Source organism: Thrips palmi, unplaced genomic scaffold (genome assembly GCF_012932325.1).
Source record: "Thrips palmi isolate BJ-2018 unplaced genomic scaffold, TpBJ-2018v1 HiC_scaffold_17, whole genome shotgun sequence".
In the NCBI taxonomy this organism is placed as follows: domain Eukaryota; kingdom Metazoa; phylum Arthropoda; class Insecta; order Thysanoptera; family Thripidae; genus Thrips; species Thrips palmi.
In genome coordinates, this window is record NW_023144626.1 from 7,459,942 (window position 1) to 7,482,064 (window position 22,123).

The window sequence follows — 22,123 nt, forward strand, 5'->3', positions numbered from 1 at the left end:
TCTCTCTCCCTCTCGCTCTCCAGCGGAACGCCTCACGAGCGCGAGGGAGACAGAGCGACGAATGTTCGGAATGAGCCTGCAGTCCGTGGGCTCGTGCCGCTCGCGCTGTTATTTGGTCAATACGCCAACACGGACGGAGAGGGCCATTAAGGACTAAGGACCGTGGGTGGAGAGGGAAGGGAAGAACGTGCAGGGCGCAGCGGGCGCGAGGTTCGGGACCGCCCCGCCCCGCCGCAGACCAGACGACATAGCGGTAACGCGTCACGCCGTCGCGGAACAAAAGGCTCTTCGTTTAGTTTCCTTTAGATTTTTCAATCTACTAACTTCAAAAGACTGTCGGCTTGATTTTGAGCGCGCTGCAGCAGGCAGCAGCTGACTCCTTTGCCGACTCTGCCCGGCGCGTGCTCCCGCGTCCTCTAGCGGCCGGTTGGAGAACTAAGTGCAGCGTGGAGTATCGCTGGCCTGGCGGCGCCACTTGCTGTCGAGCAGCCATACACCACGCTCCCAGAGACACTATCTGGAGCTCACGGACGGAACGGAACACGACACGAACAACGCAGCGGAGGAAAAGCCAAAGCAAACAACAGAAGCCGAAAAGGCGGGAACACAACATCGCTGTTTGTTTCATGTCAGGTATCTGGTTTATTTGAGTACAGTTTCTTTTGAGTGCTGACACGTCTTCATTTCGGTGGGACCCTATTCCTCTTGTAGGCCTTTGGTGTCAACCTGTGTGACAGTATTACTTGCATGTCATATTGTGTAATGTAACCTTACCTCTCAGTATTCTACCAACCTCTGTTATTTTCTTACTTTTTGACATTTAGGTTTCAAAATTCTGGCACTCTCTTAAATTTCCTCTATCTTTGTTGCAGCTGTATTCAAAATGGTTCGTAGAGGAACTTTCATTGTGTTTGAAGGCTGTGATCGAGGCGGAAAAACCACGCAGTGCAAAAAGCTAGTCGAAGCGTTGAATAAGAAAAATATTCCTGCAGAATATATGAATTTTCCTGGTGAGTGTGTGTTTGTCAAGTACTGATCTGAGTTTTTCTCTTTTTGTGATTTCTGAATGCCTGTTTAGATCGCACGACAGCTGTTGGGAAAATCATCAACGACTATCTGAAAAAGAATATTGAACTTCCTGATCACGCTGTGCACCTATTATTCTCAGCGAATCGATGGGAACTTGAGTAAGCGGCATTAATTTATCTATTTGTCTCCATTCTATGTTTTGTACAGTTGGAAATGGGCCCCATTAATATTTGTAGTTTGCATTGTAAAATTTTGATTATATTGCTTTTTTTACAGACCTGTGATAAGGAAAAAATTGCATAGTGGTGTTTCCCTTGTGGTGGATAGATATTCCTACTCTGGTGTTGCCTTTTCTGCAGCTAAGGAGGTAAATTACTTTTTCTAAATTTTCATTTTTTTTTTGTTTTCTTTTCTTGCTTTTCATTGATGATATTTTAATTTTAGAATGTAATTTAATTTCAGAATATGGATTTACAATGGTGCTGGAATCAGGAGGAGGGCTTGCCTGCCCCAGATGCAGTCTTCATCCTAAACCTCAGTGAATCTGCTTCTTTGCAAAGGGGTGGCTTTGGGGAAGAAAGATACGAGCTAACAGACTTCCAAGCCAAAGTGCGAAGTAACTATAAACTATTGAAGGACCCTAAAATATGGAAGGTAAGATAGCTCATAACTTGCAAGTTGAGTTTTTGTGCAACAAAGGACTTTCATTATTTAAAATCTTTGTTTCAGGATATTGATGCCGATAGAGATGTTGAAAGTGTGCATAATGAAATATTGAAACTGTTTGAAGAGGTGCATTCACAGGCTGTAAGTCAACCCATAAAGACTTTAAAAAATTTGACGATAAGTCATCAAAATGGCTATTTTGCTAATGACCTTACCTCTAATGGCTCAATCCCTAATGGATCGATTTGTAATGGCTCAATTCCTAATGGCGCCATTTGTAACGGACGTTGAAATAAGATAGTTAACATGTGACCAGAGGTATGTCTTGTGTAAATGGCCCATGTCTTATTGGGCAGTTCTGTGTCAAAACGTGAGCATAATAAGATGTGATGTGGGGCACTAGTATTATAAAAAGCATAATGATGTTGTAACTTTATTTTTTTGTAATGTTTTCATGTATTTGTTTTTTCACAAGAAGATACCTGAATTAATAATGAAATATACTTTGTAGCTGAATTTATATTGTGTTGATGTGGAACAGTTTGTAATTGGTATACACGTACAAATTTTTCCGAGGCCACTTTATTTTATGAATCTTGCAAAGAATACATGCCATGGTTAATGTCTCTATCTGTCTAGGTGCTGTGTGCCTGATTCACAGCCTTTACATTTCAAGTTAATTTCTTGCATAGCATCACAGTTTTAACTTAATTTTACTCAGATTGTTTGTTCCTCATCACAGTTCCTCCAAACCATCTTATGATCGCTTCACTCATGTTTAATATTAGAGCTTAACTTTAAATCTAGTCCACTCAATAGAACACAGCACATTTAACTGCTGAAGATTTTTACAGAAATATCCTTATGCTCATAGTGCAACTCAAATTTTCTTCTTGAGGAATATTTGGAACCCATTGATGTTTGTTATACATATTTAATTATTTTTCTACAGTGTTGAAGTTCTTTTCTTTTCTTTTGTTAGCATTTGTGGTTTTGCCTTTGATGCAATAGCGCCTTTTCACCAGGAAGCATTATGTACTTAAGCTCTTTTGTTAAAGCGAGAATGAACGTCTTAAGCTACTATGTCTAGATTTTATGGTGTCAGTTGTTCTTCACTCATAATAGATTATCTTAGATACTTCTCATGTGCAAATATAATTTTACACTTAAGATATATTAGCTTAACACATTCTCTACTAAGAAATTTAACACCCGTGTTTAAACATATGGATGAACAAGGGTATGATTCTCTCTCAAGAGTGAACATGTTAAGTCCATCACATAATTCAAAATCACAATTGTCATCAGCCTGCTGCACTTTATTATTGTACAAAATTCAGTCAAATGCAAAATTTTTAGTTCAATTTGCATGCCCTTGCAGAGGTGTGTAATGCCATTACCGGTTGGCAAGAAACAATGATTGTCTTTGTACATATCAGATATAGTCTTTAATAAGTTAATTAACAGTAAAGGCATTAAAGACATGTCATTGAAATTCTTCCACTAATCATCTATTTTATTTTTGAGGAAAAGAAGTATTGTACCATGATAAAATGATATATATGAAAGTTGTTATCCATGAGTGTTTTTAATGTTTACACACTGTTTGGACCCATGTTATTTGATGCTAAAGTATCCATTGAGTTCTTCAGATGAGATCATGTCCTGAACAGTTCAGCGACGGCTTGCTGCACCTTTTCCTACAGTTGATTTAGACAGACCTGGCTTGGATTTATTGTGTAACATGGTGGCACATTTTGGTATGTGCCTATCAGCTGCTGTTTGGTTGAACCTAGTTTGAAAATAAACAATTTTAATGTGGGTATTCCATCAGAGCATTTACAAAGTTTCAATTGAGAAATACTCACTTTCTTCCACAATGAGGGCAAGGAACATAATCTGAGTAATCCGATGGAGGAGGGGGCGGCAAATCTGACAGCTTTCCTCCACTGGCAATGTGTGACTGGACTTGCTTCGCTGCACGAATAGTTTGTATGAAGTCCTCATGCTTACGCCTCCAGTTGCTATTTTTAAGTGCCTGCCAATCCGCGCCAAAAAAATTAATATGCATACTTTTTATCCTTAAAAAAATCCACTCCAAATAACAGACAAAAAATGTAACTAGAAATTGCTGAGTAGCAAGAATGCAGTTGGGCTGTCCTTACCTTGGGTTCTGGGGCGTTCTTTGCGCGGCGCACGTAGCTCTCGGCCTCCGTGCCCTTGACGCGCGCGGCCACGGGGTCGAAGACCTTCCTCTTCTTGTGCGTGGAGCGGTTGCAGATTTCCTGGTGCTTGGCTACGCGGTCGGGGAGGAAGCGGCGGCTGCACACCGGGCAGGACACCAGCCCGTCGTCCTTCTGGGGCGCCGCCACGCCGCCGCCCTGGGCCCCGCGGGGGGTGGACGCGCCCCCGGACGACGGCGCGGCGCGGGCGCCGGCCATCCTCTGGGGGGACGCGGGTACCTGCACGGGGGCACGGAAGCTTAGAGTCACAAACCGACACAAGTTTCGGCGTCGTTGACGGGGAGCTTGGTCGTCGGGGGGCTCACCCTGCTGGTCGCCGTGGTGGCTGGGGTGGCCCGCGCCACGCCGTTGCTGACGGCGTTGACGGCGGTGCTACCGTTCCGGGTGGCGGCCGCGCGGACGGGAGCGCGTGCAGGTGCGCGGGCCAGGCCGGTGGCGGGCTGCACGGCGGCGGGGGCGGCCGGCCCTGTGGGTGTGGGTGCGGACCGCTGGCCGGAGGACGGACGCAGTGGCGCCACGCGCGGGGCAGCCGCGCCTGCAACGCCACCACCCTGGGGGCGCGGTCACAACCCATCAGACATTTTCACAAGTTTTTCCATTTTTTGGTGGTTTTTGGAAGGTTTTCAGGGGGAGGGGGCAGGCAAGGATACGAGGACAATGAATGCGGCCATTGTTGGCAGGATGAAAGTGTCGAGTCCGGCCATCCGGGCACTCGGCCAGCCAGACTGAGTCGCTCTATCTCGGGGGAGACAGTGACGAAAATGACTCTCGGAATCAGTCTCGCCGGCCACGGCGTCGACCGCGCCACTCACCAGGGGTTTCCTTGCAGCGGGCCCGGGCAGTCTGGACGTGGCTCCGGGTCGCGGCGGGGGCGGCGCGTTCTCGTTAGACGCGGCGGGGCCCGGGGGGCGGCGGCCCGCGACGGTGCCGGGGGCGGAGAGCCGTCCGGGGGGCGCCATGGCAGGCTGTGGGCAGGGCACACAATGGCTGTTGTAGAACAACTCGGGCTTTGAATGGCGCCTGGCTCGGGCCGGCCAGGCCAAGTCGGAGGCTGCGCACAGTGGGCCAGAAGACCGGTGGAGGCGGTCAAAATTTAAGACGCGTTTTGCGCTCCAGAGTCGCTAGACGGGCCTAGATCCGAACGTGTGACCCCACCAATTGATTGCTCTCCGAACGAGGAATCGATTGGTGGGGTCACGCGCTTGCTTCGAGCCCTGTCTAGCGACTCTTGAGCTCAAAACGCTTCTAAAGTTTTGGCCGCCGGCGCCGATCTTCTGGCCCACTGTGCTGCGCCGCTGCGCGTTGAGCGGCGTACCTGAGACTGCGACAGGAGCGCGCCGCCTACGTTGGGCAGCCGGTTGAGGATGCGGAAGTCCTCGTGGTAGTGCGGGCCGTCTCGGCCGTCTCGGATGTCCCGGTCGTACGGGGGCGGAGACTCGCCGCCGTCGGAGGAGTCGCTGGCGTAGTCGCGCTGCCGGCCGCGCAGCGCCCAGTCGCCCTGCCGCACCAAAGCACACAGCCTAGCGAGACTAATTAAAATTGATTAATTAAAGCCCCGGACGGAATTGCGGGAACCGAACCTGTCGGTGGCGGAGGTCGCGGTCCAGGGAGTGGCCCCGCGGCGGGTAGCGGTGGTGCTGGCCGAAGTGGTAGGTCTGGCTGAGGTTGACGTTGGAGTTGCTCCTGGTGGCGAAGCCCAGGGCGGGCGCCCTGGTGCGGCCCTCTAGCGGGGCGAGGGGGGCGCCGCGGTCCCTGCCGGCGCCGTGCTGGCCGTTGCGCCGGCCCTCGAACAGCTGGCGCACCTTCCCGCAGGGCAGCGAGCTCTGCGAGGACTGGCTCGCGTTGGACGACGAGCTGCCCGCGCTGCCGTGGCTGTACGACAACGACCCGGCCGCGTTGCCGGCCTGGCTGACTCGCTGGAAGGCTCGCTCCTGCTGGGCGCGCTGCTCGGCGTACACCTGCAGCAGGCGCTTCTCCTTGTCGGCCAGCTGCTGCTGCTGGTAGCGCGCCTGCATCAGAAACCAGAGTCACACACGCACCGATGCACGCATACACAACAGGTCGCCACAAACGTCATGAAGGTCCCCGCCAACGACAGCGACCGGCGCGGCGTAGGCGTTGCGCTTCGCCCGCACTAGGTCGATACGCCGATGTGCACGCAAGCTTAATAATGTAGCGGGGGAAAGGGGAAGCGAACGGCGGTCCCCTTACGCCTCAAGCCGAACGGGGAAGTTGCCCCGACTAGCTGCCCGCAACCCCCAGCGCCTCCAGCGCGGCGCCGCCAGCCGCAAAGCGCAAAGCCGCAAGCCGTCAACAAGGCCTTCGTGTCGCCCGGAAGCCCGCAGACTGATTCCGAGACTCGTTTTCGTCGCTCAGTCTCCCTCGCACCTGCGCAGCACGCCCCACGAGTGCGAGAGAGGAGAGGCAGCGACGAAAACGACTCTCGGCAATCAGCTGCAGAGACTCCAGTCGATGGACCTGAGTGTGTAATGCGGCCGGCTGCAGTGCTCGGGGACCACGGCGGCGGCCTGGAGCAGGGCCCAGCAGGACGGTTCCGAGAGGAAGGCGTCCATCTCTCTCGCACTCACGGGGCGTCATAGTCAGAACGACATGACGTTCCGCTCGGAACCGCTCCGCTGGGCCCGGACGACTCTGCGCTGCTCGGCGCTGCTCGGCGCAGTCAGCGGGCAGGGCACGGCCCGGCGCGGCGCGGCGCGGCGTGGTGGCACCGCCATATAAGTCGACTTTACGGACTGCTTCCCCGTCCGCGCCGCGCCGCGCGCCAGGACACTGACTTTGTACTTGCGTACGTCCGGCATGCCCGTCAGCGCGCGCCCAGCACGCCCACCAAAGCATCAAGGCTGATCCTAGCAACGACGTAAACTATTTGGATAGGCGGAACTGACTTCCTGCCTGCAATGTCGCCCAGGGGCTACTCGGAACGAACCGTGAGTCGTGGTCTTTTTTAAAGGTTCAGAGAGGAACTTCGACTCGGACTGTACGAGACTTAAAATTTCACGCTGCTGCGGTGATTTAGATGATATTAGAGGCCGAGAGGTTAGCGCTGCAGCGCTAGCGCTCCAGCGTCCTGGAGACATATGCCACTATCTTGACGAACACACACACACAAACACACACTCCACGCGCACACTCACACTTACGCGTCAATTCTGCCGGAGAACTTTGCACTCAGTTTTCACTTTTCCTCCTCAAGCGTAATGTCCATCGCTGAGAGCGTACGCACCACACTGACGAGTGTATCACGACCACTTTGTTCTTTCGTCACGCGCGGCGTCACACTGGACCGGTCACGTTTGTCACAAACGCCTCTCCTGCGCGCCACGACACGAGATTCGAGAGCGGTGGGCTCGGCGCCTTCGACAAACGCACTGAGCCGGACGAGTGCAGACCAGAGGAGCCCGGCCGGCAGAGGTGGCTCCAAAGGCCCCCGTCGCGCCCCGCCGCGCCCCGCCGCGCCCCGCCGCGCCGTGCCAGCGAGGGCGTCTCGCGGTGAAGGGGGCAGGGGGGAGGGGGGGGGGTCGCGAGCTGCAGCAGACAGTGGGCGCTGCGCCGCACCGCGCTGCCTTCCCTCCCGACCCACGGGCCCCGGCCTTATAAAGGTGCCGCTGATTCAACGCCGATGTCTGCCTGTCTGTCCGCCTGTCCGCCTGTCTGGCTGCCAGCCCGGACTGACGGCCAGCCTGCCGATAAGCCGGTGCGCGCAGTGTGAATGGTCTCTCAGCGTGATCCAAAAACGGTGCCAATAATAATGCATGTTAAAAATGCGGCTCGTCCGGTGAGCATGGCCACGATGGCCATCACGGCCCTTCCCCTGCCGTGTTCGGGTATCCTCCAAACGACGGACACGGCCTGACGGCCCGCACCTAGCCACGCACAGTGGGCCAGAAGGCCGACGCCGGCGGCCGAAACTCTAGACGCGTCTTGAGCCCCTGAGTCGCTAAATAGTACTCGAGCCCAACGCGTGACCCCACCAATGGAATCCTCGTTCAGAGAGCAATCCATTGGTGGGGTCACACGTTCGGTTCGAATCCTGTTTCACGACTCTGGAGCTCAAAACGCGTCCAGGATTTTGACCACCTCTACCGGTCTTCTGGCCCACTGTGCGGCAGCGCCGCGGTGTGCTTGGAGCTGAAACGGTATCCCAATCGACAGCCACGGGCTCTGCTTGCTCTCGCGCCACGGCGATGATGCTGATGGCGATGAGGCCGATCGCCTTCAAGCCTGCCTATCGAGCCGATCTAAGTGGATTGATTTCCCACGGCGGGAGCATGATGAGCGCGATGGTCGGGCCGACGGCGCCGACGGCCCAGGGCGATGCGCAGTGGGCCAGAAGACCGGTGGAGGCGGACAAAATTCAAGGCGCGGTTTGAGCTCTAGAGTCGGTAAACAGGACTCGAATCAGTGAAAAAGTTCGAAGAAGTGCGTTGCCGCTGTGTGTTCGCTTCCAGTTGGCGCGCTGGTCTCTTGCAGCAGACTGATTCCGAGAGTCGTTTTCGTCGCTCTGTCTCTCTCGCACCTACAGGGGACGACCCGTGAGTGCGAGAGAGACAGAGGGACGAAAACGACTCTCGGAATCAGTCTGCAGGGACCAGGAAGGTAAACGACACGCTGGCGGTAACCGACTCCGCCAACAACTCGGTGTCCGCGGAAAGTGTCGGCGAAACTCTTGGCAGCGCCTGTAAGTGACGCGGCCAGGCTGACGGGGGTGTTGGCCTGCTGTGAGTCACGCTGCCAGAGGAGAGGGGGGGGGGCAGAGTGCAGGAACACGGGCTGGTGGCACACCAGCTGCCCACTCTGCGACCATAACAGGTTCCCACTCATGACCTGGCTGGCGCCCCCTGCCCCCTCCCCGCCCCGCCTGCCCGGCCACCGCGTCGTCGCCGTGCTCGCCGTGCTCGCGGCCGGGACAATGTCACATTTCGACCACGTCTCGCTGAGACGGTCCGACGGCTTGCAAAGCAGTCGATATTTCAAACTACTCGCGCTCTCTCGACATGGCACACTGGAAAACTTGTTGCGGCCGCGACGCGCAGCTCCACAGCGCGCCGTGCTCCTCCACTGAAAGCCTCTGTTTTCGGTTGGGCCGGACGAACAGGCGGCGACAGGCGGGTCGCAGGCCAAGCCGACAACGCCGAGCCGGGGATAATTAATTTAGAGGAAGTCGGGGGAATTGGAAGGGGCGAGCGTCCGCGTCGCGTCGCGTCGCTTCGGACACCGCGGCCGGCATTGACCGTGGCCGCGGTCATCTCCGTCGAGGGGACTTACCGACTGTACACTGTACGCGGCTACGCGGCTACGCGGCTGGCGGGGGAGTCTCGCGCGGAACGTGCAACGATGGATGGATGGATGGATGGAGAGACCGGGCACTGTAGCCGTAGCCAGCGAGTCGTGTCTCGTCTGGCGGCGCGCCCCGATTTGGCCGGCAGAGCGGCAGAGCGGCAGTGGGAGTGGGATGGCGTGCGGCGACGCCGTGTCTCCCATTCAATTGTGCCGAAGTGTCGCGCGAGGCACTTCGTGGCAGCTCCACCCACGCCCCGAGGCGTGAGGCGTGAGGCTCGAGGCGAGAGGTGCGAGAGAGACAGACTCACGCGCAGGCTGCCTTCCCCGGGCGCGCGCGAGCGCTCGGAGCGCCTGTGAGGCAGGCCGCTCTGTCGAGCCGGCGCGTGTTGCGGGCCGGTCTACCCCGAGAGTCGCAGGCGCTCGCCGGCCGGGCGGCCAAAACTCTACACGCGTTTTGGGCTCCTGAGTCGCTAAATGGGACTCGAACTGAACACGTAACCCCACCAATGGATTGCTCTCCAAACGAGGAATCCTTGGATGGGGTCACACGTTCGGTTCGAGTCCTCTTTGGCGACTCCAAAGCTCAAAACGCGTCTAGAGTTTTGGCCGCCGGCGCCGGTCTCCTGGCCCACAGTGCGCCGAGTCCGGCGCGTCGCATTGCGCGTACGGCGTTGCGCGTACGGTGTTGCGGATCCGTCCGAGCCGTCCGGGGACGCATAAAGCAGCATCCAGGGCGACGACGTGACGCGCCCCGACGCGGCGACGCCCAGCAGGCTGCCACTCTGTCTCTCTCGCACCCCGACGGCACGCCGGCACGCCGCGTGAGTGCGACAGAGGGACAACGACGAAGCGACCCTCGGAGTCGGCCTGCCGGCGACCACGCTGCGCGGCGCGCAGTAATGTGTGTCTGTGACTATCAGACAGGCCGCGCGCGGGCCGTCGCGACGCCGTCCAGTGCTAGGCCGTGGAGTTGCGGACTAGACGGCCGCGGAGCGAGGCGGAGCGAGGCGGAGCGACGCGGGGCAGCACCGTGGGAAGCCGAGGGGGCGAGGCGCGGCAGCGCGACAACGCGACATCCCGAACGACCTTCGGCAAATCGGAGCAACGCCCATATAGTGACGGCCGCCGCGAAATAAAAGTCAAGCGACATTTAAAACAAAATAAAAATAAACACACACAAAAAAGTTTTGTGGTTCGAAACGGCTTGCCAAATTTGTGGCGAGCAAACTTACCGCTAGCATTGCCGCGGGCTTTGCAGTGCTGGATCGCTAGCAGGCCACGTCACAGGGGATCATCGGAACATCCGTTTAACGGCACGCGCTCCGACGCACACACACACACACACTCACACACACACTCACACACTACAAACACACGGGCACTCGGGGGCACACGTGATAGGTCAGTCCGCGCGGTCGATTTTTTTCGGGTCGCGAGAGTGGCGTGCCCGTACAAAAGAACGAAATGAAGCCCGAAAAAGAAAGAGGAGGGTAGAAAGCAGCGCACGGCGCGGCACGGCACGGCACGGCACGGCACGGCACGGCACGGCACGGCACGGCACGGCACGGCACGGCCAGCACGCTGACAGCGGCGTGCCTTTTCGGCGGCGCATCCATCCCTGCCTTCCCTGCCCCAACACGGGCCGACGGCCGGCCTGCAGACCGATTCCGAAAGTCGTCTTCGTCGCTCTGTCTCTCTCGCACCTATACGGGACGCCCCATGAGTGCGAGAGAGGCAGAGCGACGAGTCCGGAATCGAGTCCACAGCCACGCGATCGTTTGCGCTGTTTATTGGCTGTGCTTTCCCAGGCGTGGGCGGCGCCACGGGCGCCTTGCCAAAACTTAACGCCACCATAAAAAAATATTTTTTAAAAAATATAACCGGAACGTTAATAAATGAATATAATCAGTGTACAGTCACATCCACAAGCTCCCGTTTGACCTCACTTTAAATGCACCTGACTGTACCTGTACCTGACTGCGACCTATAAAAAAGTAGAGGGGGTTCCATTTCCGTTATCTGTCCATCTCGCGTGGCACCCTGTCCCTAATCACTGGGAATGAGGTTGGGGGGGGGGATAGGGACTGAAGGGGTGCCAGGGGTAGCCGCGAGCCATACCGTTGCTGCCATCATTACGGACGTAGGCAGTGTCCCAGAGTGACGCACGCGCTGGAATGTGCTTATTGATCATCGTCAACTTATTTTGTTTCGTCGCAGTGGCTGCCTAAAGTCAGGCCAAACCACAATTTCTACAAATATGGAAAAAAAACTTTTTTTTTTAAGATTTTATTAGGAAATAAAATAAACAAATGCAATTATTTTTTATGGACGAAGAGAAATATTGGAGAGGGAAAAAAAGACAAGATGGGCTGTGATTTCCAGCAGAGATTGGAGGCACGGCAGACCTCCCGAGTCGGCCGTCCATACTTGATGAGGGGGGAGGGCCAGGGCGGCCATAGGGCGGCCAGGGCGGCGCCACCGGCGAGGGCGTCGGGTCGTCGCGAGGACGCCACCAAGTGCTTATTGGTCGTGCATGTCAAAGCAGGCCGCCACAGCACCCAGCGCCAGCGGCGCCATTGGCAGAATGATTTGGCTCATTAGGGGCCGAGGTCGTGCCGAGCTGTTCCACATTTCAGAAAGGGAAAGGGCGCAAAAGAATTGACCCCTACGCGCAATGCGTGACTCCAAATTCAAATATTCCGACATTTTCCCCCCTACTTGAGTTTTTCTATTCTTTTCCGTGCCATGTCACGCTGCGGCGCCGGGCTGCCGTCCGTGCTGTCGGGGCTGTCCGGCCGAAAAGCAGCAAGGCAGCAAGCAGCCGCCCTTATTCGGAAGTGGGCCGCCGGCTGCCGCTGCCTTGGCTTGGCTTGCCTTGGCTTGGCTTGCCTTGGCTTGGCCCCGGCGGCGCCTGGCCTGGCCTGGCCGCACGCACCGACGCTCAATTGTTTCCCCGGGCCTGCTGAACGGGGGCGGGGCCGCCGGGGCCGCGCAGGGCCGCGCAGGGCCGCGTAGGGCCGCGTAGGGCCGCGCAGGGCCGCGTAGGGCCGCGTAGGGCCGCGTAGGGCCGCGCAGGGCCGCGTAGGGCCGCGTAGGGCCGCGTAGGGCCGCGCAGGGCCGCGTAGGGCCGCGTAGGGCCGCGCAGGGCCGCGTAGGGCCGCGTAGGGCCGCGTAGGGCCGCGCAGGGCCGCGTAGGGCCGCGTAGGGCCGCGTAGGGCCGCGCAGGGCCGCGTAGGGCCGCGTAGGGCCGCGTAGGGCCGCGCAGGGCCGCGTAGGGCCGCGTAGGGCCGCGTAGGGCCGCGTAGGGCCGCGTAGGGCCGCGCAGGGCCGCGTAGGGCCGCGCAGGGCCGCGTAGGGCCGCGCAGGGCCGCGTAGGGCCGCGTAGGGCCGCGCAGGGCCGCGTAGGGCCGCGTAGGGCCGCGTAGGGCCGCGCAGGGCCGCGTAGGGCCGCGTAGGGCCGCGTAGGGCCGCGCAGGGCCGCGTAGGGCCGCGTAGGGCCGCGTAGGGCCGCGCAGGGCCGCGTAGGGCCGCGTAGGGCCGCGTAGGGCCGCGTAGGGCCGCGTAGGGCCGCGCAGGGCCGCGTAGGGCCGCGCAGGGCCGCGTAGGGCCGCGTAGGGCCGCGCAGGGCCGCGTAGGGCCGCGTAGGGCCGCGTAGGGCCGCGCAGGGCCGCGTAGGGCCGCGTAGGGCCGCGTAGGGCCGCGCAGGGCCGCGTAGGGCCGCGTAGGGCCGCGTAGGGCCGCGCAGGGCCGCGTAGGGCCGCGTAGGGCCGCGTAGGGCCGCGTAGGGCCGCGCAGGGCCGCGTAGGGCCGCGTAGGGCCGCGTAGGGCCGCGTAGGGCCGCGTAGGGCCGCGCAGGGCCGCGTAGGGCCGCGCAGGGCCGCGTAGGGCCGCGCAGGGCCGCGTAGGGCCGCGTAGGGCCGCGTAGGGCCGCCTAGGCGTGGCGGATCGGGGCCACTTCCCCGTTAGGCAAAGGGTTTTGCCTATATCGACCGGGCCAGCCTGGCCGAAGGGCCGAAGGCCCGAACTCTACAAACTCAAGTGTGTACATAGTACACTCCACCTGGAGTGTACATGCACGTACACTTCAACCTGGAGTGTACATGCATGTACACTTCACCCTGGAGTGTACTTGGCATGTACACTTCACCCTGCAGTGTACTTGGCGTGTACACTCCAGGTTGGCGTGCCAGGTGGCTCATACCAGCAGCAGAGAGCCAGCAACAGTGTACCTGAAGGTACACGCCAACCTGAAGTGTACATGCCAAGTACACTCCAGGTTGAAGTGTACATGCTAAGTACACTCCAGGCTGAAGTGTACATGCATGTACACTTCAGGTGGAGTGTACTATGTACACACTTGAGTTTGTAGAGAAGGGTACGTACCCGCGGCCCCTGACCCCGCGCCTCGCTCCCTCCACCCCCTCGGCGCCCGCCGCCACCGCCTTCGCCGAGGCCTCCCCACAGTGGGCCAGAATACCGGAGGAAGCGGGCAAAATTCTAGACAGGTTTTGAGCTCCAGAGTCGCTAAGCAGAACTCGAACCGAACGCGTGACCCCACCAATGGATTGCTCTCCGAACGAGGAATCCATTGGTGGGGTCACACGTTTGGTTCGAGTCCTGTTAAGCGACTCTGGAGCTCAAAACGCGTTTAGAATTTTGGCCGCCTCCACCGGTCTTCTGGCCCACCGTCGCTGTGCGCTCTCCCCAGGGGCCGAGGCCGGCCGGGGCTGCCCGTCGCGTGTGCCCTCGCTCCGACTGGACGCGAAACGGTCGGGAAAGTCCGTCGGCTGGGAAATCCGATGCGAAACCGCTAGCACTAACTGACCTCAACCCCCGCTGCCACCCCCATCTCGCACGCTTCTAGGAAAAATGATCGTTAATGAGGAAAAATCCTTGGTCATTTGGTCACTGACTGCAGATATACCTACTGACCACAGAAATTTGTTCTCTAATAGCCGAAATCCGCGATGAAACTCATACTTTTTTTTTGACACCAGAACAAAAACGGTTTCAACTTTGTGACTACGATTTTGTAGAGTTGTAAATAAATTTTTTAACAAACAAAACTCGCGCTATGCGGTGCGACGGGGTGCATCCAAGTGCAACAGTCTGCAACAGGGAGCAATAACCAACCGCCCGTCGAGTCCAGCCACTGCCTTTTCCGGGCACGACGCTCGAGTTGATGCACGGATCGAGTCTCTTCCAATCACTTGGCATTTTACAACTCAAAAAATAATTATTTTCTTTAATGTAACTTCAAAAACAAGCAAGGTCTCGGTGAATACCATCACCGTTTGTTAGGCCCCAGCAGACCCCTAGCGTTCGAAAAGCAACTACAACAAACACAGGACTCAGAATGCAAACCTCAAATGCAGTCCGTGTCTTGCTTGAGGCAGTCACCCTCTACTTGGGGTGTACGGGGCAACCTCCGTGGAAGTATCCCAGTTTGATGAAGGTGAGGTTCGTCGCCTTTTGACTCACCAGATCATCGTGTTGGTACGAGGGCACGGGCACGGCTCCCCAGCTGCGCTCCGCCCAGGACACCGTGGCCCCGGAGCCCCAGGACATGCTGGGGGCATCCGTCGAGGACGCGGACGAGGGCGGCAGAAGCGATCGGAGTGGGCCCCGCCCCGAGTCCGAAGGGCTGAGGGCGCGGCGTGGGAGCGCGGGGGAATGTCCACAACAAACGGAGCTCGCCGAGTCCGGCGGCGTGTCCAGCGGTCTGTCCGGGCAGCGCGGCGACGGCGTGACTGACCGACCGGCCCTCGCCGAGGCTAGGCCGAGGGTTGGAGGCCGCGGGGGTCGGCGTTGTGGGGCCGCAGGGCTGCCACAACACTGGCCGCAAAGCAAGCGTGCGTGTCGCGGAGCCATGCCGGCGGTGCCAACCCCGACAAACCCCAACGGCCGAACGGGCGGCAGTCACCGCCACCCTCGCCAGGCACTTGGCACTCCTCGGCCGCTAAACGTGCCGGACACGACCTACCGCCACACTGGCGGCACGCCGGCCTGCCCGAGCGATCCCGATGACTCTCGCCCGCAGGACACCCCGTGAGTGCGAGAGAGACAGAGCGACGAGACGACTCTCAGTGTGCTGGTCGATGGGTCCGAGACGGTGGACACGCGCGGAGCGGCCATGGCCTTTAATTGGGCGATCGTTCGGCTTCAGCCGCCCCCGCCTCGACGGCCTGCCGCGGCCTGCAGACTCATTCCGAGAGTTGTTTTCGTCGCCCTGTTTCTCTCGCACTCGTGGGGCGTCACGTAGAGGTGCGAGAGAGACAGGCCGACAGGGCCGGTGCTGCGGGGGCGAGTCCAGTCTATCCCCCAGCTCCCAGGGCAATTAGATATATTTACGCGTTTTTGTTTTTTTGCTTCGCCGTCGTTGTTCGGCGGGCCGCGAGCCGTCGGGCCGCGGGGTCACGGGGCACTGCGGGAAGGGGGCACCACGGCCTCGATGTGGGCGGCCAAGGCGGCCTCTCTTTATGGACGCCGTCGCCGTGGTCGTCGTGCTCGCCTCCAAATCGGCCAATCTCGCGCAGTTCGTACTGCATGACCATCGCGAGGACCGCACAGTGGGCCAGAACACCGTTGCAAGCGGCTTGAGCTCCAGAGTTGTTGAGCATAACTCGAACCAAACGTGTGACCCCACCATTGGATTCCTCGTGCGGAGAGCTATCCATTGGTGGGGTCACACGATCGTTTCGAGTCCCATTTAGCGCCTCTGCAGCTCAAAACGCGTCGAGAAGTTTAGCCGCCTCCACCGATCTTCTGGCCCACTGTGGACCGCCACGCCACACACTTACCCGCAGCTGGCACAGCCTGGAGGGCTCGCTCTGCGAGTGGGGCAGGTGCGGCAGCTGCATGTGCACCTGCGGCCCGCTCAGCGCCATCTGTGGGGAGAGCAAAATGATTAGTGCGCGAAACTCTGAACCACTCCAGCGGGGTTCGAAACTAGCTCCCTGCGGTTAAACGTTAAACCGACGGCGTGGGCGTGGGCCTCGCCGTTCGCCGGAGTCGCTGGCGAAGCTTCGGGGCGGCCCGACTGGCTGATTCCGAACAGAGCCTCGTCGTTCCGTCTCTCTCGCTCCGCAACGGAACGATCCATGAGTGCGAGAGAGACAGAGCGACGGTCCTGCAAGTCATTAGTGTCCCCGTGCGCGCCACAAATCTTGCGCTGGAGAGAACGGGGAACGGAACGGAGGCAAGGAACGGCGCCGAGGAGGACCAGGCCGAAACAGCGAACCGCGCGGGGCAACGCGGAGCTGCTGGACCGTGCTGGACGTGGACCAGCGAGTCAGAGGGTCGCATTGCTACACCGTCACGCAACACAGTGGGCCAGAAGATCGGTGGAGGCGGACAAAATTCTGGAGGCGTTTTGAGCTCCAGAGTCGCTAAAAAGGACTCGAACAGAACGTGTCACCCCACCAATGGATAGCTCTCCGACATCTCCGAACGAGGAATCCATTGGAGGGGTCACACGTTCGGTTCGAGTTCTGTTTAGCGACTCTGGAGCCGTTTGCAGCAGTCTTCGGGCCCGTTCTGGCCCATTGTGCGCAAGGAGGCGGATTTCACCGAAATCCTTGAGATCAGTCAACGCTCGACGTCAATATTTTCGAAACTCATCCAAGACTTTTGAGACGTTCCCCCTGGCCTCACTACGACGCGCACTTGATGGCAGTGCCGGGCGTGGCCCCCGGGTGTCGGCCTGTCGGCCTGTCGGCCGCGGGCGTCGCGCTGCCCGAGCTGGATGACGGGCGCCTCTTGGGCGTCGTGCCGTCGGCGGCTGGGCGCGTCACCGTGGGGCGTCGTCGCCGTCAGGCCTTCATAGGCGGGGCTTTGTTTCTCACGGCCAAAAGAAAAACGCCGCCGCCCTTGGTGGGGATTCGAACCCGCCAACTCGAAAACAGCGCGTCTTACCTGGGCCGCGGCGGCGCCCGCGGGAAAGGAGCCGGCGGCCGAGTTACCCATGGTCGGCCCGCCTGCTCGGAGCACTGCTTGTCCACAGCCAGCGAGGCGGCCGCCCTACCGCCTCTGGGCCTGGGGAACGCACACACGCCACCACGCCGCCGGGCCCACGCCGACGCACCGGCACAGGGTGGCACCAGGGCGGCCAGGCCCCGGGCCAGGCCCCACGGGGGCAGGGGCTGAGGTCGGGGGCATGCCGGCGCGTTCCTTTAGAATCCGCCAAGGAGGTCCGGGGGCGGGGGGGAGGGGGCGATGGCCCCACCCCGCCCCTCTATCGGGTGGCGGCGTCGATAGCGGGAGAATGGCCATGGCCGGAAGTACCGCCAAGAGCCCCGGAAGAGTCTGGAACGGACGAACGCGGACAAACGTCGTTGTCGCTCGAGCTTGGGGGAAGGACCGGCATGTCTGCAGACTGACACCGAGAGTCGTTTTCGTCACTGTCCTTTTCGCACGCCAGCAGCGGGACACCCCAGCGACAGACACAGCGACGAAAACCACTCTTGGAATCGGTCTACTGGTCTCGTAGGGGGAGAGAGGGAGAGGGACGGAGAGAAAGAGAGAGAGCGAGAGCACGCAACCAGGGCGTCAAGTCTGCGAGCTCGATGCAGCACAACGCATGCAACACCAGCGCGCGGCGCACGGCGCGTGGCAGGAACATGGAATGCGCAACATGCATCGCAGCCCGCGTGCCTCGGTCTCGGTGCGTCTGCCTCGCGCCCCGCGCCCGCCCAGCAGACTGATTCCGAGAGTCGTTTTCGTCGCTCCGTCTCTCTCGCACCGGTACGAAACGCCCCATGAGTGCGAGAGAGACAGAGCGACGAAAACGACGCTCGAGAAGAGTCTGCTGAGCCCAGACGGCGGGGGCGGCGGCGGCACGCCACGACGGAGCAAACATGGAAAAAGCGGATCGGCTTGTTGGGTAACTAATTAGCCGAAATCCGAAGCTCGCTCGCCGAGGGTGGTCGTTGAAGCCGAAGTGGAGGCGAACCTTGCGAGACAGTCCCCGGACGACGCGTTTGGCGCGCGCTTCGGGGGTTCGGGCGGAAGCTCCAGGCTGGTCGAGAAGTCGAGAACAACGGCGATGTGCAATTACTGGCAGCGGCACCGCCCTGGCCGCCCCGGCCGCCCCGGCCGCCACTCGACACTTACCGCGCGACGCGCCATTGGGCGCTAATCGCAGCCAATCGACGACAAGGAGTGCCTCCGCCAGCCCGACCCCTGGCGGCGAAAAAAAAGGTCTCCACCGCACAGTGGGCTGGAAGACTAGTGGAGGCGGCCGAAGCTCTAGACGTGTTTTGAGCTCCAGAGTCGCTAAACAGGACTCGAACTAAACGTGCGACCCCACCAATGGATTCCTCGTTCGGAGAGCAATCCATTGGTGGGGTCACACGGCCGGTTCGAGTCCCATTTAGCGACTCTGTAGCTCATAACGCGTCTAGGGTTTTGGCGGGACGGGCGCTCCATCGACGGGTGCATGCGCTGGCTTCGACGGCCACCCCAGGGCTCCACCTGCCACCCTATCTGGCCTATCAGTGACAGAGCCGTCCAGCGGGGGCCGCGCAGGACGGGACCACCGCGTCGGCCCGGGGTTGTACACACCACGCACGCCCGTGCACGCCGCATCGAACCATGATACAGATATTGGAGCGCAACGCCCTGTCCACTGTCCGCCCACGCCGCCGGGGTGCGGCCCGTACAAGTGCCCCGCCCCCGCTCGCGTGTCCCGGGTCCCCCGCACTTCCTTCCCCTCCCCAGGGCGTCAGGGCGGCAGGGCGGCAGGGCGCAACGCGAGCCGCGAGGGGTAGTTGCTATCTACCCGGAAATGCCCGCAGCCGGGCCAGCGCCGGCGCGGGCCGCGCTGCCGTGCCACTGACCTACTCTCCGCTTGACCAGCAGTCGATATACCAGGCGACGGGGTGCATCGAGCAGCTCAGCGCACAGCACCGGCCCGGCCTACGGCGGCAAGGTACCGCATGTGGTACTCCGCCAGACTACCAGACTGATTCCCAGGCGCGTTTTCGTCGCTCTGTCTCTCTCGCACTCATGGGGCGCCCCTTATAGGTGCGAGAGAGACAGAGCGACGAAGCCGAGTCTCGGAATGAGGGTGCAGGCCGGGGCGAGGCCGAGGCCCACCCCTTGCCGGCCGGAAGTCCGGCAGCGCCCGCATTGCCCGCAATTTCAGGGAAAGCGGCGCGTTTCCACGGCGGCATGGAACGAGGCGAGCGTGTACAGCTATTTCTTAAAATTAAAAAGGGAAATTTGGAGTCTCGCGGGTCCTTTATATCGTTGCCTCACGCACACCCTTGCTTGAGGTTGATTTTCAGTATTTTCCTTTCAAAGTCGAAACGCTGCCGACGGCGGTGGGAGTTCCCCGACGCTTAGCGAGTGGGCTTACCTTCGGTGGTCTTCGACGCCTTCGGCGTGGAGCTCAACAGGCGGCGGCCCCGGCCGGCAGGAGCATGGCCGCGTTGGGGTGCTGGTCGCCGTGGCGCGGCCCGGTGCACTGTGCAGGGAGTGATGGGGTCGGTCGGCCCTGCGCTGGCGGTGCCCTGGCGCCCTGGCGTGCGGAGGCGTGGGTGGCAGACACAGACTGACGGGACGCCGCCGGTAGGACTGCACCGCTCCCCGTGGGGCCTGCCCGGCCTGCCCGGCCTGCCCGGGCCCGGCCTGGGGCGTCGCGACGCCGGCGTGGCCATGGCGTGGCTCAGCGCGGTGTTGTTCTCCGCCACGCCCCGTGAGCCCCGTGGCCAGGCCGCCGCCGCCGGGTTCGCGGACCGTGACAGCTGCCCTGTCTCGTTCACGCACTCCAGTTTTCTGGGAAAATAAAATAAACCAGTCAAATGAAAAGAAATAAACTTCATTGACGTTTTTGTTTTTCTCCAAATTACACTAACTTGTACACTAAATATTTGAACTTAACGATTTTGGTTATTTCTGAAATAATCGTTTACGTCGCTCTGTCTCCCTCGCACTCAGGGGGCGTGCCCTGTAGGTGCGAGAGCGACAGAGTCACTAAAACGACTCTCGGAATCAGACTACTGCCCCCTCAGTCATGAAGTACGGCAGCAAGCAGCAGCCAGCAATGCAGTACCCTTTCGCGCTGCGTTTGAGTTTGGCGCGCGGTGGCGCGCGGACAGGGCAGGCAACTGTAGAAATGGAGTAGCAGTGGACAGTCGTTGTTGACAGTCGCCAGTGCGCAGCGCGCACAGCTTCCAAGACCGGCACGATCCCTTCTACTCACACCCCTCTGAATTTAAATTTCGAATGTCTCTACCCCAATCCCGCTATCGATCAATGCTTCAGGACTTGCCAATAGCGATTTTCATCCCACAGTGCTATTCGCAGGCATAGCAGACGTTTGTTTTGTTGTTCTGTTGCTGGGCCTAGGAGCCTAGGACAACAAATTCTGATGTAAGCGTAAAATCCTGTCCACTCGCACGAATACACGTCAGAGAAGTCGCTGCGGTGGTCGAGGCAGGACGGCAGGACGCGCGTTCGCGTTTCTGGGTGAATATTGCAAGCAGTCATGAGGAACAACCGGAGAGGCAGAGGCTTGGGGCTGGGTGTGATCATGTTGCTCAGTGAAATCATGAGCACCGGCTACACTGTTATTCCCCCGGTCACTCTCGGGACCATCATTGGACAGGTACGTTAGCACTGGCAGTGTCTGTGTTCTTCATAAGATAGCTTTGAGCGAGTTAATTTTGGAATGTTGTAAGCGTGAGAACTGACGATAAATTTTCTGTTTTGCAGTCTCTTCTGTACATGGGCATCATTGATGTGCCATGGGACCAATGGGGAGCTTGCCTCAGTGCACACAATATTTGGAAGGGTCGTGAATGGCACAGACTTTTCCTGTCGGCTGTGGAACATGCAGATGACCGCCACCTCTTCTACAACATGGTCTCTTTCTTGGCAAAAGCGAAAACCTTGGAACCTTGGTATGGAAGTGCCAATTTCGCTCTGCTGCTTGTATTTTTGACTGCTTTCACCAATGTATGTTACGTGATTACGGCAATGGTCGTTGCCGAATTGTTTTCCAACAATGCCCATCTCCACACTTGCGTCATCGGTTTCTCTGGTAGGATATTATTCACTGTCTTAATCAAAATATTTTTTACAATATGCTCATAGGAGAGCTGCATTTCTTGATTTCTGATTGTGTTTTAGGTGTTCTTTTTGCTTTGAAAGTGATTGCAACAATGGAGACAAATCCCAATGCTCAAACAAAAATTGCTGGTATTCCAATGCCTTCCAAGTATGCTCCCTGGGCGGAGTTAATACTCATCCACGTCATGGTCCCAAATACTTCCTTTATGGGACACCTAGCTGGGATCATAGCGGGTCTTGCTTACACCAGCACCCCAGTTGGAGTCGTAGTTGATTCAATCATCAAAAGCATCACAGGTGGGTTATTACTAATACCCACCAACTGTTATCCAACCATGAGTCATAGAGTATCCATTCGTTTCATTGTTTCTTTTCTTTGACAGGTTGTGCAATGTGGCATCGGTGGAATCTAAGATATTACCGCTAGTGATACCTTTTATTTTGTACTTAAAGCACTCAAGTCGTCAAGTTTTATCTCTAAGCTGCCAATGTACCTTAACTCTTACTTTAATTTAAAATACCTGACAAAGAATTTAGAACCCTTAAGTACCTTATGTTTTGCTGTGATGTATGTCTGATATTATTGATTCTAGTCTAAGTTACTAAAAACTTTAGAATCTTTTATTGTGATTTAATTATAGTTTGAACAAGGGTTCTTTCTCATATCTCATATTTTTAATTTGTAATTAACAACAGTTCCTTAAGTTTTCTCAGTAATTATATGACTTAATACAAGTTTTCATATACTTTGACTAAATATTTTCTTTGACTCCAATGAAATAACCTCGCTCCAACTTTCCCAGCAATTCTTT

The 22,123-nt window shown here is 58.1% G+C and overlaps 3 protein-coding genes across 6 annotated transcripts; 2 read left to right on the top strand and 1 right to left on the bottom strand.

The window, feature by feature from the left end:
* Positions 1 to 472: 472 nt before the first annotated feature.
* Positions 473 to 2,215, top strand: LOC117643595 (thymidylate kinase). Of its 4 annotated transcripts, none has more exons than XM_034382565.1 (6): positions 473 to 633; positions 873 to 1,010; positions 1,079 to 1,187; positions 1,306 to 1,396; positions 1,492 to 1,683; positions 1,759 to 2,215. In XM_034382565.1, the coding sequence occupies exons 1-6, from the start codon at positions 627 to 629 to the stop codon at positions 1,984 to 1,986; spliced, it is 765 nt and encodes a 254-aa protein (XP_034238456.1). In that variant the 5' UTR covers positions 473 to 626; the 3' UTR covers positions 1,987 to 2,215. The 4 variants fall into 4 exon arrangements, with proteins under 4 accessions (XP_034238456.1, XP_034238458.1, XP_034238457.1 ...); XM_034382567.1 differs by having other exon boundaries at positions 508 to 688; XM_034382566.1 differs by lacking the exon at positions 473 to 633 and adding an exon at positions 653 to 759.
* A 44-nt stretch (positions 2,216 to 2,259) lies between these two features.
* LOC117643596 (protein transport protein sec31-like) lies at positions 2,260 to 14,951 on the bottom strand. The gene is made up of 8 exons (XM_034382569.1): positions 14,721 to 14,951; positions 5,519 to 5,947; positions 5,254 to 5,436; positions 4,751 to 4,903; positions 4,244 to 4,489; positions 3,861 to 4,157; positions 3,564 to 3,733; positions 2,260 to 3,487 (listed from the first exon to the last, which is right to left on the bottom strand). Exons 1-8 carry the CDS (start codon positions 14,805 to 14,807, stop codon positions 3,370 to 3,372), a joined length of 1,683 nt encoding a protein of 560 aa, XP_034238460.1. The 5' UTR covers positions 14,808 to 14,951; the 3' UTR covers positions 2,260 to 3,369.
* A 5,518-nt stretch (positions 14,952 to 20,469) lies between these two features.
* On the top strand, positions 20,470 to 22,068 carry LOC117643566 (rhomboid-related protein 4-like). Its single transcript, XM_034382518.1, has 4 exons — positions 20,470 to 20,847; positions 20,955 to 21,282; positions 21,372 to 21,608; positions 21,695 to 22,068. Exons 1-4 carry the CDS (start codon positions 20,728 to 20,730, stop codon positions 21,736 to 21,738), a joined length of 729 nt encoding a protein of 242 aa, XP_034238409.1. The 5' UTR covers positions 20,470 to 20,727; the 3' UTR covers positions 21,739 to 22,068.
* The last annotated feature ends 55 nt before the right edge of the window (positions 22,069 to 22,123 follow it).

What these genes read in the sequence shown, in the direction of transcription:
- LOC117643595 (XM_034382565.1), top strand. An exon ending in AGAATATATGAATTTTCCTG is followed by an intron (nt 1,011 to 1,078) that starts GTGAGTGTGTGT and finishes ATGCCTGTTTAG; the next exon opens with ATCGCACGACAGCTGTTGGG. An exon ending in AGGACCCTAAAATATGGAAG is followed by an intron (nt 1,684 to 1,758) that starts GTAAGATAGCTC and finishes TCTTTGTTTCAG; the next exon opens with GATATTGATGCCGATAGAGA.
- LOC117643596 (XM_034382569.1), bottom strand. Translation starts at nt 14,807, where the DNA reads ATGTCCTGGGGCTCCGGGGCCACGGTGTCCTGGGCGGAGCGCAGCTGG. An exon ending in CGCTCCTGTCGCAGTCTCAG is followed by an intron (nt 4,904 to 5,253) that starts GTACGCCGCTCA and finishes CCCTGCCCACAG; the next exon opens with CCTGCCATGGCGCCCCCCGG. An exon ending in AGAACGCCCCAGAACCCAAG is followed by an intron (nt 3,734 to 3,860) that starts GTAAGGACAGCC and finishes GCGGATTGGCAG; the next exon opens with GCACTTAAAAATAGCAACTG.
- LOC117643566 (XM_034382518.1), top strand. Translation starts at nt 20,728, where the DNA reads ATGAGGAACAACCGGAGAGGCAGAGGCTTGGGGCTGGGTGTGATCATG. An exon ending in TTGCGTCATCGGTTTCTCTG is followed by an intron (nt 21,283 to 21,371) that starts GTAGGATATTAT and finishes ATTGTGTTTTAG; the next exon opens with GTGTTCTTTTTGCTTTGAAA. An exon ending in AATCATCAAAAGCATCACAG is followed by an intron (nt 21,609 to 21,694) that starts GTGGGTTATTAC and finishes TTTCTTTGACAG; the next exon opens with GTTGTGCAATGTGGCATCGG.